Source organism: Lygodium microphyllum, chromosome 5 (assembly GCF_053477565.2).
Source record: "Lygodium microphyllum isolate KBCC chromosome 5, Lygodium_microphyllum_v1.1.10, whole genome shotgun sequence".
NCBI classification, from domain to species: Eukaryota; Viridiplantae; Streptophyta; class Polypodiopsida; order Schizaeales; family Lygodiaceae; genus Lygodium; species Lygodium microphyllum.
In genome coordinates, this window is record NC_141139.1 from 154,016,897 (window position 1) to 154,037,534 (window position 20,638).

Below are 20,638 nucleotides of genomic sequence, written 5' to 3' on the forward strand. Positions count from 1 at the left end.
TTGTAAATTTGTGTCTTGGTTCTCTTGATTTTCTTTGAGAAAAGGAATGTCCTAGCCCATCCTCCCTTTGGCTAGGTGGTGCCCCTCTTTAGTTCTCTTAGTGAGGATTGGAGGTTGGATGGGTAAGAGGCAACCCATTCATCATTTCAGCCCTCATTTTTGGTGCCCCCACTGAGGACATTCTCAACCACAATTCTCTACCTCCTTATGTGGAATGATACAACACATGGTGGTGCATCCTCTACAACAAGTTCCCCAAGTGGCTCTTCCTCAACGCCTTCACCAACTATTTTTGAAGATGGTCGAAGTCCACGACTCCCAGAATGGTCTCCTAAAGAAGCTCAAGCAAGAAAGTATGATTATCGGATGACGGTACGCATGCGGGTAAAAGGTGTTCACTTTAGAAATTCCATTCTCTCACAACAAAAAAAATTATGTTGCCATCAATTGCTAGGTTCTCATAATTGTGGTGAGTGTTTTGAAAACAAAGTGAAGGCCCTTCCGAGAGGTCCTCGTCTCCAAATCATCAAATCCCTCTCTCTCTCTGGCCTAATCCACATCAAAGGAGGACAACTATGCATGAACGGTGTGGAGTTTTGTAGAAGTGTAAAGTATGGAGACTACCTTCAACTGTTGTTAGCTCGAAGGTTGGGTGTGGTTGAAAAGGTGGCCATCACACCTTATGAAATATATGTCACCGAGGATGGACACATCAAGGCAAGAACAATCACTGGTGAGCAAATTCTCCGTATAGCACTACAAGATATAGACCTTATAGCGACGTTTAAAGCGACGAAAATACAAACAACAAAATTTGCCCCCGTCGTCGCAAAAAGCGTCGTTATTGACGACGCCATGGAATCGTCGCTATTTGCGTCGCTATATGCGTCGCTATTTGCGTCGCTATTGCGACGCATATAGCGACGCAAATAGCGACGCATATAGCGACGGTTACAGATTTGCGACGCTGATAGCGACGACAATAGCGACGTCTGCAGTAAAGTTGCGACGCAAATAGCGACGGTAACAGAGGAAAAAAAATTTTTGTGGCAGGGCAGCAAGCTGCCCTGCCACATATAGCACTGTGTGCTGTATGAGAGCCATACAAAATAGTTTCTGCACTGCTGCATACAAAGCGTTTGCAAACAAAAAGAATCTATACTGAAATCATAAAACTGATAGATGAAATAAATACATGATATCGCATAAAATGCGATTGGTACAATCATAAAACAATATCACTAATACATAGAAAATGTCTACATAGATCGGGCGACTAAAAACTAAAGGTATGTGAGCGCTAAGGATCCGAGGGCGAGCTACAAATTGTCGTCCCCCGAAAGCTCGTCCCTCTGCAAAGGAGCATCAAACGGATTCTGCAGAAAAAGAAACAACATATCAATCCACCATACAATAATGCATTCAAATATCTCATGGTAACTACGGACATGAAAGATGAGAGACTTACTGGGCCGCCGCGTCTGTACAATCGGTCGATCAATGATCTGAGACCGTGCCTCTCTGCATATTGAGTCTCAAGGCCTTGCGGATCACGATTTGTAATGGAGTGCTGCAAAGAAAACAAAATGCTAACTGTTAGAAACATGATTGTCAGTACAAATAATATCTCAAAAAAACAAATAAGCAAAACAAAAGAGAAACTTACAAAGTCCTCCAAATATGTCCTGTGGCCGCCACTCCCAAGATGATGTACCGATCCGGCCTCGATTTGTGCCCTCGCCGCCTCCCGCTGCTGACTCCAACGTCCTGGCGAATTTGTAGCCTCCTCCCTCAGTCGGCGCCAGTCCTCTGCATCTAACCACTCGGGCTTTGGAGCCCCACTATTGATTGCCTTGCGTGCGTCGGATCGTCTATGTGACATGTATGCACGCATGCAATCCATCATCCAGCCCGTAGAGAATCTATCCACTGCGGCTGGCACCGGGAACTCCTCGTGCAAGGATGCTACTATGTACTCCTTGCTCCCCTCCGGTATGTTCCTCCAATGATCCAGGACGTTGTGCCGAAAAACTTGTTGGCACAACTCCCTCATGCGAGCTATCACCCTCCTCCCCTCATCATTCATGATGATAGCTCCTGACCTGCCATCCACTAGGTATCCATAATCCCTAGGAGTGTGCCTCGTATGGGCCCTCTCCCATCTCCGTCCACGCTCCTGGACATATCCAGGAGACCCCTGAACATCCGGTGTACCGACGGGGGTACCCTCTCCCGGAGTGCCACTGAAAGGGGTGCCACCAGAGGGGGTGCCACCAAAAGGAGTGCCACCAGAGGGGGTGCCACCAAAAGGAGTGCCACCAAAAGGCGTGACATCTGCCGACGGCTGCGCAAAAGCCGGAGTAACTGGAGTGGACGTCCCCACAGGTGTGACAAATCCTGGAGGTGACCGAGCTCTAGCTGAACGACGAGACGGAGACACCGCGTCCGTGTCTCCACAGCAGCACCCCCCTGATCCTCCTGCAGTCGCAGTCCCTCCCTCTGGCCCAAGTCGCGAGCGTCGAGATCGTCTGCTCGAAGCTGAAGCATCTGATCGCACTGAAGCTGATCTAGCAGAGCGCCCTGACGAAGAACGAGACAGCTCCTGATCTGCTATCTCTCTGAATCTCGCGAGATGATCTGGAGACATACGTGCCATCATCTCCTGAAACTCCTCATCGCTCATCCCTCGACTCATCCTGAAAATAAAGATACCTGCAGAGATAAAAAATAATGTTAGAATAATCAATTGAAACTATACAAAGTGCATTAATATAAATCATTTTTGAAAAATCCATCTTAAAATGCATATCTTATCTACCTTTATGGAAGATCTAAACAACGAATTGAGTAATACAATTCTCCAAGAATGAAGTATTCTATGGTCCCATGTTAATCTCCTGACATAACTCTGCATACACTGGAAGGTCGATAGACATGTCACCACAAAAGAACGAGTCTGCCTCGTTCTCAAAAAATTCTACGACTTCTGTATTTCCATCATTGTTAGCCGATGCGGGCTCCAAGCTTGCGGTGGCCTCCACCCCTTGTAATTTCGATCCCTCTATTTGCATATATTCTTCATCTATGCCTGGAACATCGCTTTGATCGTATACTCTCGCACCTCTAGGAGTTGAAGGTATAACATACCACCATCGAGGTTGTCGGGGATTTGGATAGAAGATTACCTGTTCACAAACACTTACAAACCGTCTTCAAACCATTGTGACATAAAGCATGTCGTATTACAATTAGCAAGCAAATGACTAGAAGATTACCTGTTCACAATGTGCCGGCAACACAAAGGTGTCGCGCAAATCCATCCATTTTTTTTCGGAATCTATTTCGAGAAATCCAGATGGACCTCGTCGAACCGTTGCGCCAGCTCCTCCAAGTACCACTTTGAACCACTGCACATCGAATATTATCATGGAGAAGCTACGGTAATCCACCGTAATAATACTTTGCAAATTCCCAAAATACTCCATCTCATCCACAACCGTGTTCGGATCCGTTGCTCGTCGCCGGCTCTCTTGCTCAAACCTTGCCATGACACCACAGTCCATTGTGGAGCGCATTTTGTCAATACGCTCCACCCGAAAATGCCGTCCGTGCGACCACGCTGCACTATATATTTTGTACTGCACATTGAAACACTCAAATTAGATGTAGCAAACAAATTCAGATACGACACATTCTAAACCCCTCATTACCTTTGGACTACATCCCCTCGAGAACTCCCACTCCTCCATTGAGACCTCTGCCCCTTCGCTGGATGCTGCGATCAAGGCTCCATGCAACCATCGTGTTGACATAAACCGCGGCATCTCCTCCATGCCTTCGGGATATCGAATCGGTCGGTGACGCGTACTGCGTCGGAATTCAGCTCGCGCTTCCTCTCGATCTTGCCTTGCAATCTGGTACTTGGCGAGCCACGTCTCCATGGAGGCATGGTGCAACATACAAAAGCGATTCACTTTCTCTTCCATTGAGGCATCCATTCTTTTTTCTACCCCATTTCCAACCACCACATCTCCAGTCAGCCTGTCATCGTCCTTGAGCGTCCATAGCATTTCATTGTCTGGTTCCACCGTTGGTAGCCATTGTGAGATATGCACTAATGCCTCTGACACCAACCAACCCTCCGCCATGCTACCTTCCGGACGAGCTCGTTGTCGCACAAAGCCTTTCAGGGTTTTCATGAAGCGCTCCAGGAAGAACATCCATCGCGTATGGACAGGTCCGGCAATCTCCACTTCGTCCACAAGATGCACAAGAAGGTGAACTTGTATCGTGAGCATGCTAGTGGGCAGGTATTTCTCAAAGAGACAGACCGTCTCAACTGCTCCCCGCCTTGCGGATTCAATAGAGGACGTCTTAATCTCTTTCTGTGAGATCCATTGCACCAAAGTCGACAGCTTGTAAATGGCCCCGCGAATTTCTGGAGTTAGGCATCCCGCGATCGCGATCGGTAGGACAAACTGCCACAAATGAGAAAGCATTAAGAATAATGGTCACTTTTCAAATTTCAAAATGTCCACGCTAATTAAAATCCATTCTGTTCACAAACCTGACATATCTTATGCCAATCATGGGATTTTAGCCCAGACATTTGGTCATCTTTAGAAAATGCGGACCTGAGAGAACGCATCATACCCGTCGGAGTGCGGATAGACTTGATTACTTGCTTCACAATGCGCTCTTCTTTGGTAGACAAAACCCAGGGAGCGCGAGGAAGCTGCACTCCCCCTTCAGCACTCGACTGCGGCCAAAGCGCCTCCATCTTACCTACCTCCTTTAAATCCATTCGTGACCCTATAGTGTCTCTCTTTCCTGTGATGTGGTCCCATAGCAAGCTGCCCACATTTTTGAAAATATGCATGGGATCCAACAAGTGGTTGACCTGTAAGTGGGTCCAATATGGCAACTCGTAGAAAACTGAGAACTGTCGCATTCCATTTGGATGTGATTCCGGGTTTACCATTTTCAGCTCGTACCAGCTTGCAGCGTTCATACGTGCTGGAGGTCGTCCAAGAAAACCTTCCCTGAGTTCATGATCCTCCGGCAAGAAAGTGGCGTGTCCTTGATATACCATCTTCTTCATGGTTCGTGACCTTCGGGAGTCTAACTGTGGCCCACACAATGGACATGCATGATAACCTGAGGTAACGAGACCTGCAAGGCGATCCACGACCTAGTGAATACTTGATTGAATGAAATAAAATATAGATATTACCGGCGTGAACAAAGGTCTGCTCACCTGAGCACTCTCCCAATCCCGGAAAGTCATGCATCGTCCACATGAGAATGGCTCGAATGTTGGCTGACCGCCGACCATCGCGCCTGCTCATATCTTGCACCGTGACCCCCTCCTCCCACAAAATCTTAAGCTCATCGACTAATGGACGAAGATACACGTCCATATTTTTTACTTTGTAGCGGCCCGGGACGAGCAAGCTAAGGATGAGATGTCCTTTCTTCGTAGAAAGCCATGGAGGAATGTTGTAGTTGACAAGCACTATAGGCCACACACTGTAAGAAGTCGAGCGCAGACCGAATGGGTTCACACCATCCATGGCGAGACCGAGCCGAAGATTCCTTGGCTCTCGCGCAAAGCCTGGGAAGGTAGAGTCAATGTGGCTCCATGCGCGCGAATCTGCTGATATTCGTTGCACTCCATCCGTAGACCTATTCTGCACATGCCACGTTGTCAAGCTTGCCATGGCAGACGTGCGAAACATGTGGTTTATGCGGGGGATGAGCGGAAAGTGTCTGAGGACTTTTTGAGGGATGGTCTGCCCTTGCAAGTCCTGTCGATACCTGTGAGCACCACACTTTGGACATGTCTCCATAGTCTCGTATTCATCTCGAAACAATATGCAGTCGTTGATACATGCATGGATGTTATTGTATCCATGCCAAGCTTCCGTAAAACATGTCGTGCATCATCACGAGACTCAGGCATGGTGTTTGCAGGTGGCAATATATGATATTTCAATAACCTGAAAACATCATAAAACACCTTGAAAAATCCATCCATATTTACAATAATACTGTTTTTAAAAAAAACAATGAAGTCTGTATGCAAGGTACCTGAATAACTTAGTCACACTCGTATCGCTCCAACCGTATTTCGCTTGCACACTTAAGAGTGCAAGCAATGTCTTCAACCGAGATACTCGGCACCCATCATATAATGGTATGGATGCTTCCTCTCTAAGCGGGTCAGATGTCTCAACATCCATGGGAATCAATGCATCGATCATTGCCTCCATCTCAGGCTCCAAGATTGTAGGCAAGTCGGGAAGGTTGTCTGTCTCCTCTGGCATTGACGATATAGATGGGCCTTGCGAGTGGTCTATTGGCTCCTGCCATCCATCCATCTCACGTCCACGAACTCTTCTAATTGGCCGCAAAGGGTGCACTCCCCCTTGGGTCGAGACATCACCCCCCTGGACACAAAATTTGCCAACAAGACCCAATCTTATTGTGTATGGTTTTCAATTAGCTTGAGAGTACAATGCATGAAAAATGCTAACTTGAAAATACCGTTTGCTGAAAATCTGCAATCGCCTGATCAATAATCTCAGGTTGAAACTCGCCAAATCGTCGTACGTGTTCTATAGACAATCGGCGTTTTCGTCTAATTGCCAACTTGCATTGAGAGCAAGGACATGGGACACGCTGATTAAGATATGACTCGCGGTCTTGAACAATAGGACCTTCTTCGTTTGCCATCTTATCTACATTACAGCAAACGAGGCTTAAATGGATAGCTTTTTGGAGATGTACGTCAACTTGCAAGTTGACCATAAACCTTGCATTGTATATAGTAGTCGAGAGATTTTCCGATGTTATATCTCGGCCTTGTATCATGCTCAACGATTTGTTTGTCCCGGTAGATAATTTTTTGTTATATCTCGGCTTTGAGTATAAGTAATCCATTTTAAAATTAATGCGCGCCATCTATGAAATTTTACAACTATAGTAATAAAATTTATTTCAATCAATTCTACTCATAGTCATAAGACCTGAGAGAAATTATCCTATACTCAATTTAAGGGATCTCCACTTCTATAACAATAATTTTGGGTTAATTTTGATGAAGTACGTGGCCGTATGCAAAGCACATTGCATACCATTATCGATACGTATATTATCTTAAATTTCATTCCCTTCCCTCTCCCTCTCCCTCTCCCTCTCTTCCTCTCTTTCTCTCACCCTCTCCCTCACCCTCTCGTTCTCTTTCTCTCCCTCTCTCATTTCCTCCCTCCTCCTCCCTCTCCCTCTCCCTCCCTCTTTCTCCCTCTCCCTCTCCCTCGCTCCCTCGCTCCCTCTCCCTCCCCCTCCCTCTTTCTCTCCCTCTCTCATTTCCTTCCCCTCCCCCTCCCTCTCCCTCTCCCTCTCCCTCTCCCTCTCTTTTTCTCCCTCTCCCTCTCTATCTCTCTTTCTCTCTCATTTCCTAAACAAGCAAAAAATAAAGTGATTTAAACATCCTCCAAGCAAAAGGGAGAGGGAGAGATACAATGCACTCTCCCTCTCTTTCTCTTTCTATCCCTCTCTCATTTCCTTCCCCTTCCTATCCCTCTCACTCTCTTTCTCTCTCATTTCCTCTCCTAAACAAGCAAAAAATAAAGTGATTCAAACATTAAACAAGCAAAAGGGAGAGGGAGGGAGAGAGAGAATGCACTCTCCCTCCTTCTCCCTCTCTTTTTCTTTCTCTCCCTCTCCTATTTCCTCCCCCTCCCTCTCCCTCTCCCTCTATTTCTCTTTCTCTTTCTTTCCCTTTCCCTCTCCCTCTCCCTCTCTTTCTCTCTTACTCTCTCGTTTCCTCTCCTAAACAAGCAAAGAAGAAAGTAATTTAAACATTAAACAAGCAAAAGGGAGAGAGAGAGAGAGAGAATGCACTCTCACTCTCTTTCTCTCCCTCTCCCTCTCTTTCTCTCCCTCTCTCTCCCTCTCCCTCTCCTTCTCTTTCTTTTCCTCTCCTAAATAAACAAAAGAGAACGATTTAAACCTTCAACAAGTAAAAGAAAGAGAGAGGGAGACTCACCAATGAGATATGGCGAGCGTGGGCGGCTTCTCTTTGCAACGAGGGCTCCTCCTCTCCTTCACGAACAACGACGGTGGCGGTGGCGGTGGCGGCGGCGGCGGCAACAAGTCTCTTCCTCCTCTTCTTTCACAAAGCCTTGGCTCTCTCCCTCGCTCTCGCTCTCAAAAGGCGAAGAAAACAAAATGAAAACGGCGCTCTGGTTTCGGCCGCGCTTTTTTTCCCTGCGGCGTCGCTATATGCGTCGCTATTTGCGTCGCATTTGCGACGCAAATAGCGACGCATATAGCGACGCCAATAGCGACGCCGATAAAAGCCGTCGCTAATCGGCGTCGCTATTGCCCCAGTCCCTTGTAGTGTAGCAAAGTTGGTGGGTTCCAAAAAGAAACACTCTGGGAAAAATCCTTCATAATTCAAGAAAGTGCATTCCCTCTACTCCCTTAAGTAGTCTCCACTCATGAATAATAATAATGGCCCAAATTTCTACACCTTCCACTCTGTACAAAACATCCGAGTTAATATATGCATCAGTAGGAAGATTTTCTTCCAGCAGCGTCTTGTCATATACTTTGGGACTGAAAGATTAAGGGAGATTCTTGTATCACCATAACCTATAATCTTTCCAATGCTAGACTACAATGCATCCTTCAATGTACATGTCTTTATCCTATTATAATAGTTTCTCATGAATCAGAACAAGTTTTATGGACCTATCCATCCACTTGCTATGCAAACTGTGCATATTGTAGCTAGCACAAAGCTTAGATTCCAAGGCATTATTAGAAGCATACTACATCTTGCTGAAGTCAATGCATCTGTGAACCCATTCATCCTTCCCCTTATAAAATACAACTTAAGTCTAGACGTTTTCATCTTCGTACTCTACTAAGGCAACATGGCATTTCCAAGTTTTTTTGGGCACAAAGGGGAGAAATGGATGACTTAGAAATGGCCTTCCTAGTCACAGGCCAGGATGATGAAGCAACCAAAGTATGGGCCTTCTCTTTATTTCTAAAGGGTGATGCTCGAGTGTGGTATCAAGCTCTCTCGGAGACTACAAGGGGTAATTGGGAGGATCTCAAGATCGCATTCATGCACAAGTACCAAGATACAGAGCCACCTGAAGATATTTGAAGACAACTCTTAGATCTTCGCCAAACCTTACTAGGGGAGTACCAAGCATATGAATGCATGTTTATAAAATTATGGGATAAATGGACAGCCTCGTTAGCCGAGGGAGAAAGAGTACCTGATTGCCTTAAGAAAGATTGTTTTCTAGCCGGACTTCATCCTCTACTAAGGGATAAGGTCAAAGGAAAGTTTCCCACATCCTATGAAGAATCAGTCACTTATGCCAGGGAGAAACATAGAAAATTGAAGTATCAAGCCCAGTTGAAGGGGGGAGTTGAGCCCATGCAGGTTTTACCAACCATGCCAAGGCCTAGAGAAATAGCAGAGGCCCCACCTGAACCAGAGATACCACAGCAAGAGCTCCTATAACGCATTACTAATCAACTTGAAAGCCTTTCATTAAATTTGGTGCAAGGAGTGCGGCCCCCTCCCCTCATAAATGAAGGCAATCGAGGTCCAAGGAGACAAGAAAGAGAGTATGTTTGCTATAATTGTGGGGAGATTGGCCATGGTATGTACGTTTTCCCTCATCCTAGGCGTTTTCCAGGAAATGGGTTCCAACCAAGAAGGAGGGGACAACAAGTGACACCACCTAGGGAAAGGTTTGTTCCACCGAATCCAGGGCCTCCACCACCAGTTCAAGTTCTCCAGCATCCTCGACCACTTGCAGAGGTGCCGCCCTTGCCTGTCCAACCGCCAGAGAATCATAATGTTAGGATAATTAGTTTAGATGAGAGTGATGTCAAAGGGAAGGCCAAAGTAGTAGAGGTTGAAGCAATGCTGGTGAAGAAAGTCCGAAGAATTGAGAGAATGGAGCCTACACCACCAAAGGAGGTTGAAAATATGGAAGAGGAGGCAGAGTCATCAATGGCTGCAAAGACACGCAACAGTAAAAAGAGGAGGGCTCGCTCACGCCGATACATTGAGCCAGATGATTTTTCCCTGGGTAAAGGTACTAGAGCTTATGATTTGCTTGCTGATGTGAGGAATCAAGGGCCAAAAATTTCATGGCCACAATTACTACATCTATCTCCAACAGTGCGGCGACAATGGTCAAAGATGGTAAGCATTAGACCCATGAAGAATAGGCATGTGAATGCAATCCAGGCTAGAAAGATGAAAGATATTGTGCATCTAGTGGAAGCCAAAATCAATGGGCAGAGAGTGTCAAAGACATATGTGGATGGAGGTGTAGAGATTTGTGTCATGACGGAAAAGTTGATGCATCGTTTGGGATTAGAGGTAAATGAAACTACTAAATTTGGGGCTAAAATGGCTAACAATGTAGTAGTAAATTGTTTGGGAGTTATAAAGAAAGTCAAGGTAAAGGTGTGTGGAGTGCAATTGGATCTTGACATGTATGTGATGCCAGTGAAGGGGGACGGCTATCCGCTCATTCTTAGGCGACCATGGCTAATAGGAATGAAAGCTAGACAAGATTGGGAGACAGGGGCTTTAGAGCTAAGGCCACAAAAGGGGCTGCATAAAAAATGGAAGAGCACTATCTACAATATGAAGAAGGGCCGACAGGAGAATCTTGTGTTAGAGACCACTGCTGATGAATGGAGTTCCAGTGAGGGTTGGTCATCTATCACAGAGGGAGAGTCTTCTAATGAGAAGGAAGAAAGCTCTCTAGAAGTGATGGGGATTACATTAAAAGGGCCTTCTAGTAGTGAAATTCTGCAGCAGCTTCCAAAGGTCGAGAAGGAGGGGTTAGAAAAAATGTTGGCTAAGGATCTATCAGTTGAGGAGAATGCAGCCTACATGGAACTGGTGATAAAACACTCTGCACTTTTTATTTCTGATTATGAACACATCACAGGTGTGACAGTAGTACAACATCACATTAATCTAAAAGAGGGAGCACGGCCAGTGGTGCAGCGACTACGATGATTGGGAGTAGTTCAACAAAATGCTCTACTCACTGAGGTGCAACGACTTTTAAAGGCATGCTTCATCTATCCAATAGGGAACTCAGAGTGGGTTTCACCTGGTGATACCCAAGAAGAATGGAAAATGGAGGATTTGTGTGGATTACAAGCTGCTAAATGCTGCAACTAAGAGAGATCACTTTCCTCTTCCCTTTCAGGATGAAATACTCAATGAGGTGGCCGGGCATGAGAGATATACTGTTTGTGATGGGTATTCAGGTTATTTCCAGATCCGAATAGCTGAGAAGGATCAACAGAAGACCACCTTCGTTACACCTTGGGGTTGTAGAGGAGACACCTCCTCTTGAGGAGCTGCCACGGGTGGAGAATGCCCATGCCCTCTACTTCGATCGGGCCTACAAGCGTATTAAAGACAGAGCAGCAGCAGGAATAGTGGTGTTCAGTCCTGAAGGTGACAAACTTTATGGAGAAGGTATCAGCTTGGAGGATGTCCATTCTAACAATGAGGCAGAATATCAAGCCTTGCTTTTAGGTTTGAGGTGGTGTCTCTCACATGGTATCACTCGGCTTAATGTTTTTGGTGATTCTATGCTAATTGTTAAGCAAATGAAAGGAATCTGGGCTTGTAAAAATGATAACTTAGCAGTGAAAATGAGGGAAGCTAAAACTCTCATGAGAAAGCTATAGAAAGCCCAAATCTATTTTGTGCCAAGGCACACAAATGGCGACGCAGATGCTCTAGCAGCTGAAAAATTGAAAGAGGTAATGGTGGGCATCATTACAGTAAAGCTTCCCTTGTTTCAGGGTAAGTTTCAACTACAAGATGTGCTTTATTTTCTTGAGCAAGGTGAGGCACCTACACATATGAGTAAAAGTGAGAAAAGGTGGCTAGCTACTAAGGCCACTAAATACCGCTTGATAAATGATGTGTTGTATTGCAAAGGAAAGGATGCAATGCTTAGAAGGGTACCAACAACAAAGGAGATTATAGATGTGATTAAGAGCTGCCATTAAGGGGTTTGTGGTGGACATTTTGCTCAAGAAATAACCAGTAGGAAGATTCTCCAAGCCGGTTTTGTGTGGCCTAGTCTACATCGAGATGTGCAACATTGGTGCTGCACTTGTGACAATTGCCAAAAGGCCGGACCAAGGAAGCTAGTGCATGAGGAACAAAATCCCATAACTACATATGGCCCATTTGAGAAATGGGGAATTGATGCAATAGGGCCACTCCCAGAACTCAATCTGGCAAGGAATACATCATAATGGAAGTGGACTACATGACGAGGTGGGCAGAGGCTTCAGCAACTAGCACTACAAGGAATTGGGCAATTAGAGACGCCGATTAGCGACGTCGGATATCGGCGTCGCTATTGGCGTCACAACTGGCGTCGCTAAAATAGCGTCGTAAATAGCGACGCCAATAGCGATGCCGCAGGGAAAAAAAGCGCGGCCGAAACCAGAGCGCCGTTTTCATTTTCTTTTCTTCGCCTTTTGAGAGCGAGAGCGAGGGAGAGAGCGAAGGCTTTGTGAGAGAAGAAGAGGAAGAGACTTGCTGCCGCCGCCGCCGCCGCCGCCACCGCTGTTGTTCGCGAAGGAGAGGAGGAGCCGTCGTTGCAAAGAGAAGCCGCCCACGCTCGCCATATCTCATTGGTGAGTCTCCCTCTCTCTTTCTTTTGCTTGTTGAAGGTTTAAATCGTTCTCTTTTGCTTGTTTAGGAGAGGAAATGAAAGAGAAGGAGAGGGAGAGGGAGAGAGAGGGAGAGAAAGAGAGGGAGAAAGAGAGGGAGAGGGAGAGAAAGAGAGGGAGAGTGCATTCTCTCTCTCTCTCCCTTTTGCTTGTTTAATGTTTAAATTAATTTCTTTTTTGCTTGTTTAGGAGAGGAAACGAGAGAGTAAGAGAGAAAGAGAGGGAGAGGGAGAGGGAGAGGGAGAGGGAGAGGGAGAGGGAAAGAAAGAGAAAGAGAAAGAGAAAGAGAAATAGAGGGAGAGGGAGAGAGAGGGGGAGGAAATAAGAGAGGGAGAGAAAGAGAAAGAGAGGGAGAAGGAGGGAGAGTGCATTCTCTCTCTCCCTCTCCCTTTTGCTTGTTTAATGTTTGAATCACTTTATTTTTTGCTTGTTTAGGAGAGGAAATGAGAGAGAAAGAGAGCGAGAGGGAGAGGAAGGGGAAGGAAATGAGAGAGGGATAGAAAGAGAAAGAGAGGGAGAGTGCATTGTATCTCTCCCTCTCCCTTTTGCTTGGAGGATGTTTAAATCACTTTATTTTTTGCTTGTTTAGGAAATGAGAGAGAAAGAGAGATAGAGAGGGAGAGGGAGAAAAAGAGAAAGAGAGTAAGAGGGAGAGGGAGAGGGAGGGGGAGGGGAAGGAAATGAGAGAGGGAGAGAAAGAGAACGAGAGGGAGACGGAGAGGGTGAGAGAAAGAGAGAAAGAGAGGGAGAGGGAGAGGGAGAGAGGGAGAGGGAGGGGAAGGAAATTTAAGATAATAGACTTATTGATAATGGTATGCAATGTGCTTTGCCATGGGCCACGTACTTCATCAAAATGAACCCAAAATTATTGTTATAGAAGAAGAAACCCTTAAATTGAGTATAGGATAATTTCTCTCAGGTCTTATGACTATGAGTAGAATTGATTGAAATAAATTTTATTACTATAGTTATAAAATTTCGTAGATGGCGCGCATTAATTTTAAAATGGATTACTTATACTCAAAGCCGAGATATAACAAATAATTATCTACCGGGACAAACAAATCGTTGAGCATGATACAAGGCCGAGATATAACATCGGAAAATCTCTCGACTACTATATACAATGCAAGGTTTATGGTCAACTTGCAACTTGACGTACATCGCCATAAAGCTATCCATTTAAGCCTCGTTTGCTATAATGTAGATAAGATGGCAAACGAAGAAGGTCTTATTGTTCAAGACCGCGAGACGTATCTTAATCAGTGTGTCCCATGTCCTTGCTCTCAATGCAAGTTGGCAATTAGACGAAAATGCCAATTGTCTATAGAACACGTACGACGATTTGGCGAGTTTCAATCTGAGATCATTGATCAGGCGATTGCGGATTTTCAGCAAACGGTAATTTGAAGTTAGCATTTTTCATGCATTGGTGATGTCTCGACCCAAGGGGGAGTGCACCCTTTGCGGCCAATTAGAAGAGTTCGTGGACATGCGATGGATGGATTGCAGGAGCCAATCGACCACTCGCAAGGCCCATCTATACCGTCAATGCCAAAGGAGACAGACAACCTTCCCGACTTGCTTACAATCTTGGAGCCTGAGATGGAGGCAATGATCGATGTATTGATTCCCATGGATGTTGAGACATCTGACCCGCTTAGAGAGGAAGCATCCATACCATTATATGATGGGTGCCGAGTATCTTGGTTGAAGACATTGCTTGCACTCTTAAGTGTGCAAGCAAAATATGGTTGGAGCGATACGAGTGTGACTGAGTTATTCAGGTACCTTGCACACATACTTCATTGTTTTTTTTTAACAGTATTATTGCAAACATTTGTGTTTTTTCAAGGTGTTTTATGATTTTTTTCAGATTATTGAAATATCATATATTGCCACCTGTAAACACCATGCCTGAGTCTCGTGATGATGCACGACATGTTTTACGGAAGCTTGGCATGGACTACAATAACATCCATGCATGTATCAACGACTGCATATTGTTTCGAGATGAATACGAGACTATGGAGACATGTCCAAAGTGTGGTGCTCACAGGTACCGACAGGACTTGCAAGGGCAGACCATCCCTCAAAAAGTTCTCAGACACTTTCCACTCATCCCCCGCATAAACCACATGTTTCGCACGTCTGCCATGGCAAGCTTGACAACGTGGCATGTGCAGAATAGGTCCACGGATGGAGTTCAACGAATATCAGCAGATTCGCGCGCATGGAGCCACATTGACTCTACCTTCCCAGGCTTTGCGCGAGTGCCAAGGAATCTTCGGCTCGGTCTCGCCATGGATGGTGTGAACCCATTCGGTCTGCGCTCGACTTCTTACAGTGTGTGGCCTATAGTGCTTATCAACTACAACATTCCTCCATGGCTTTCTACGAAGAAAGGACATCTCATCCTTAGCTTGCTCGTCTCGGGCCGCTACAAAGTAAAAAATATGGACGTGTATCTTCGTCCAGTAGTCGATGAGCTTAAGATTTTGTGGGAAGAGGGGGTCACGGTGCAAGATATGAGCATGCGCGATGGTCGGCGGTCAGCCAACATTCGAGCCATTCTCATGTGGACGATGCATGACTTTCCGGGATTGGGACAGTGCTCAGGTGAGCAGACCTTTGTTCTCGTTGGTAATATCTATATTTTATTTCATTCAATCAAGTATTCACTATCTCGTGGATCGCCTTGCAGGTCTCGTTACCTCAGGTTATCATGCATGTCCATTGTGTGGGCCACAGTTAGACTCCTGAAGGTCACGAACCATGAAGAAGATGGTATATCAAGGACACGCCGCTTTCTTGCCGGAGGATCATGAACTCAGGGAAGGTTTTCTTGGACGAGCTCTAGCACGTATGAACGCTGCAAGCTGGTACGAGCTGAAAATGGTAAACCCGGAATCACATCCAAATGGAATGCGACGGTTCTCAGTTTTCTACGAGTCCCGCAGTACGCGTCACCGACCGATTCGATATCCCGAAGGCATGGAGGAGATGCCGCGGTTTATGTCAACACGATGGTTGCATGGAGCCTTGACCGCAGCATGGAGCAACAGTTCGATGAGGTCCATCTGGATTTCTCGAAATGGATTCCGAGAAAAAATGGATGGATTTGTGCGACACCTTTGTGTTGCCGGCCCATTGTGAACAGGTACAAATAGTCATTTGCTTGCTAATTGTAATACGACATGGTTTATGTCACAATGGTTTGAAGTCACTTTGTAAGTGTTTGTGAACAGGTAATCTTCTATCCAAACCCCCGACAACCTCGATGGTGGTATGTTATACCTTCAACTCCTCGAGGTGCGAGAGTATATGATCAAAGCGATGTTCCAGGCATAGATGAAGAAAATATGCAAATAGAGGGATCGAAATTACAAGGGGTGGAGGCCACCGCTAGCTTGGAGCCCGCATCGGCTAACAATGATGGAAATATAGAAGTCGTAGAATTTTTTGAGAACGAGGCAGACTCGTTCTTTTGTGGTGACATGTCTATCGACCTTCCAGTGTATGCAGAGTTGTGTCAGGAGATTAACATGGGACCATAGAATACTTCATTCTTGGAGAATTGTATTACTCAATTCGTTATTTAGATCTTCCATAAAGGTAGATAAGATATGCATTTTAAGAGGGATTTTTCAAAAATGATTTGTATTAATGTGCTTTGTATAGTTTAAATTGATTATTCTAACATCATTTTTTATCTGTGCAGGTATCGACATTTTCAAGATGAGTCGAGGGATGAGCGATGAGGAGTTTCAGGACATGATGGCACGCATGTCTCCAGATCAGCTCGCGAGATTCAGAGAGATGGCAGATCAAGAGCTGTCTCGTTCTTCGTCAGGGCGCTCTGCTAGATCAGCTTCAGCGCGATCAGATGCTTCAGCTTCGAGCAGATGATCTCGACGCTCGCGACTTGGGCCAGAGGGAGGGACTGCGACTACAGGAGGATCAAGGGGGTGCTACTGTGGAGACACGGACGTGGTGTCTCCGTCTCGTCGTTCAGCTGGAGCTACGTCACCTCCAAGATTTATCACACCTGTGGGGACGTCCACTCTAGTTACTCTGGCTTTTGCGCAGCCATCGGCAGATGGCACGCCTTTTGGTGGCACTCCTTTTGGTGGCACCCCCTTTGGTGGCACCCCTTTGAGTGGCACTCCGGGAGAGGGTACCCCCGTCGGTACACCGGATGTACAGGGGTCTCTTGGATATGCCCAGGAGCGTGGACGGAGATGGGAGAGGGTCCATCTTAGGCATACTCCTAGGGGTTATGGATACCTAGTGGATGGCAGGTCAAGAGCCATCATCATGAATGATGAGGGGAGGAGGGTGATGGCTCGTATGAGGGAGTTGTGCCAACAAGTTTTTCGGCACAACGTCCTGGATCATTGGAGGAACATACCGGAGGGGAGCAAGGACTACATAGTAGCATCCTTGCACGAGGAGTTCCCGGTGCTAGCCGCAGTGGATAGATTCTCTACGGGCTGGATGATGGATTGCGTGCGTGCATACATGTCACATAGACGATCCGACGCACGCAAGGCAATCAAGAGTGGGGCTCCAAAGCCCAAGTGGTTAGATGCAGACGACTGGCGCCGACTGAGGGAGGAGGCTACAAATTTTCCAAGACATTGGAGTGAGCAGCGGGAGGCGGCGAGGGCACGAATCGAGGCCGGATCGGTACATCATCTTGGGAGTGGCGGCCATAGGACATATTTGGAGGACTTTGTAAGTTTCTCTTTTGTTTTGCTTATTTGTTTTTTTGAGATATTCTTTGTACTGACAATCATGTTTCTAACAGTTAGCATTTTGTTCTCTTTGCAGCACTCCGTTACAAATCGCGATCCGCAAGGCCTTGAGACTCGATATGCAGAGAGGCACGGTCTCAGGGCATTGATCGACCGATTGTATAGACGCGGCGGCCCTGTAAGTCACTCATCTTTCTTGTCCGTAGTTACCATGAGATATTTGAATGCATTATTGTATAGTGGATTGATATGTTGTTTCTTTTTCTGCAGAATCCGTTTGATGCTCCTTTGCAGCGGGAAGAGCTTTCGGGGGACGAGGATTTGTAGCTCGCCCTTGGCTCCTTAGAGCTCACACACCTTTAGTTTTTAGTCGCCCGATCTATGTAGACATTTTCTATGTATTAGTGATATCGTTTCATGATTGTGCCAAACGCATTTTATGCGATATCATGTATTTATTTCATGTATCAGTTTTATGATTTCAGTATACATTCTTTTTGTTTGCAAACGCTTTGTATGCAGCAGTGCAGAAACTATTTTGTATGGCTCTCATACAGCACACAGTGCTATATGTGGCAGGGCAGCTTGCTGCCCTGCCACAAATTTTTTTTTCTCTGTTACCGTCACTATTTGCGTCGCAAATTTACGCGTCGCTATTGGCGTCGCTATGAGCGTCGCAAATACTCTGCAACTGTCGCTATATGCGTCGATATATGCATCGCATTTGCGACGCATATAGCGACGATTCTATGGCGTCGTCAATAACGACGCTTTTTGCAATGACGGGGGCAAATTTTGTTGTTTGTATTTTCGTCGCTTTAAACGTCGCTATAAGGTCTATATCTTGTAGTGTAGTAGGATCACAGCCCAAGAAGTGGCAAAATTTGTGTTTGAAAATATTTGTTGCAAGTTTGGCACACCTTTGAAAATTATCTCTGATCGGGGTCCTGGTTTTAGGGTGAACCTAGTAGGGGAGCTAATGGAAAGGCTAAAAATCAAGCACAGGCATTCTACTCCCTACTATCCACAGTGTAATGGTTTGGTCGAAAAAGTGAATGGGCTGATTTGTAAGATAATTACCAAGCATGTACACATGCACCCCAAGCACTGGGATAAAAAATTGAATGCAGCTCTTTGGGCCTACAGGACTTCATTCAGAACCTCACTTGGCTATACTCCATTTCACCTCGTCTATGGCCAAGAAGCTTTGCTTCCTATAGAGGTGGAACTGGCCAGTTTGCGTGTTTTAGTAGCCAGTCAAGAGAAGAATCAAGATAAGAAGTTAGAGTAAAGGATCTTGGATCTAGAGAGGCTAGAGTTAGATAGAGAAGCAGCACTCCAACACTATTCCATGCAGGCTGAAGAGAGGAGGAAGACCTTAAATAAGAAGCTGGCTAGCAAACACATAAGGGAAGGATCACTTGTGCTACGCTATGATAACCGCTTTGATAACAGAAAGGATGCTAAACTTGTGTTCAAGTGGGAAGGGCCATTCATGGTCATAAGGAGATATCCAAATGGCAGCTATAAGCTAGGTGACATGGATGGGAAGGTTCACAAGACAAGGGTAAATGGATGGCGACTGAAGCCTTATTTTCAAAGAAATATGAACACTTTGGAGCAGTCATTCAATGAAGAGCCACCAATGAGGGGGTGCAATCCTCCTTGCTCTATTGGACCATCATTATCAAGCTAGAGGCATGAATACCTCTAGCCTAAGGGGAGGGCTAATGATGCGGGTTTTTTACAACCCGGATTATTACCACAAAATTTGGCCAAAGCCCCTATCAAGAGCTTACCATATCACTTTGGGTTTACTCTTCAAGCACTAGGTATGCTACATTTCTTCTCGATTATGATAACTCTAGCAAATGGGGGGAACAAGTTCTTAGGAGGCATGTCAATGTAAATGGTAAAAGGGATGGTTATCTTAGTGAAGATGGAAATGGATTACATCTAGGAATTGAGTGAGTGCATAGATTTTTCAAAGGACTAGCCTCCAGCTACACATGGGCCCCGTCTGCATCACTAAGATTTGGAATCTATCACCATCATTAGAGGACACCTCACCCTAGCACACAAGTCAATATCCACATCATGGTGTCATTTGGATTTTGCACAAAAGCTTACAAGCATGGACCCCTTTTGTCACATGCTTATATGTATTTATATACATATGGGGGACTAAAGTCAAAGCAGCTTTTAGAAGCCATTTTTTATAATCTCAATAACTCCCAAGAAAAAGCGAATTTCAAGAAAATTCCCGCGATGCCCGATCGGTTTGGACCTGGTCTACAAAGTTGCAGAAGAAACTTTTTTCAAATTTCTCACGGATTTGAAGTTACGAAGGCACAAATTGTTGGCTACATGCAATTTTCTTCTCTCTTTCACCACACCAACTTTCCACTCTATCCTTCTTGTATATATATTATAATAATGTTCTTTGGGCACCCACCTCTTGTAATCTAGCTCCATTTCTCTATTTTGTCTACCACCACCCTTGGCTTTTTGCATGATGACCAAGGTGGGAACTTGTCCCATCCACTATTCTCCATATTTTCAAAGATGCCATATATCATCTAGGATTATGTTAATCAAGAAGATTAGCTTAATCTAATCCCTCATGGAGGCTATATTAAGAGCCCATGGAGAATGAAGAAGGGGGGGGAAGGACAATGACAAGTCCATGAGAGCATTCTAGAATATCCTCATCTCTTTGAGGTAAGCTATGAGTAAGTTCTTTTATTATGTAGTATAATGGCAAGCTTCCTCTACCTCTTCTCCTATTATCTCCCTCTCTTCTCATCTTCTCATTCCATGTAGCATAAGGGCAAGCTTCTTCTACCTCTTCTCCTCTTGTCTCCCTCTCCTCTCATCTCTCTCTTTTATATTCCAATATGGTGTCTAGTACATATATTCTCTCTTGTAAATTTGTGTCTTGGTTCTCTTGATTCTCTTTGAGAAAAGGGATGTCCTAGCCCATCCTCCCTTCTGCTAGGTGGTGCCCCTCTTTAGTTCTCTTAGTGAGGATTGGAGGTTGGATGGGTAAGAGGCAACCCGTTCATCATTTTAGCCCTCAATATGTACTTGTGGAAGAGAAATATAAGAGAGATGAAAATAAT

At 45.4% G+C, this 20,638-nt stretch overlaps 1 protein-coding gene across 1 annotated transcript; it reads right to left on the reverse strand.

The window, feature by feature from the left end:
- Positions 1-1,226: 1,226 nt before the first annotated feature.
- Positions 1,227-1,946, reverse strand: LOC148036555 (uncharacterized). The gene is made up of 3 exons (XM_087679161.1): positions 1,667-1,946; positions 1,469-1,570; positions 1,227-1,376 (listed from the first exon to the last, which is right to left on the reverse strand). Exons 1-3 carry the CDS (start codon positions 1,904-1,906, stop codon positions 1,320-1,322), a joined length of 399 nt encoding a protein of 132 aa, XP_087535287.1. The 5' UTR covers positions 1,907-1,946; the 3' UTR covers positions 1,227-1,319.
- Positions 1,947-20,638: the final 18,692 nt, after the last annotated feature.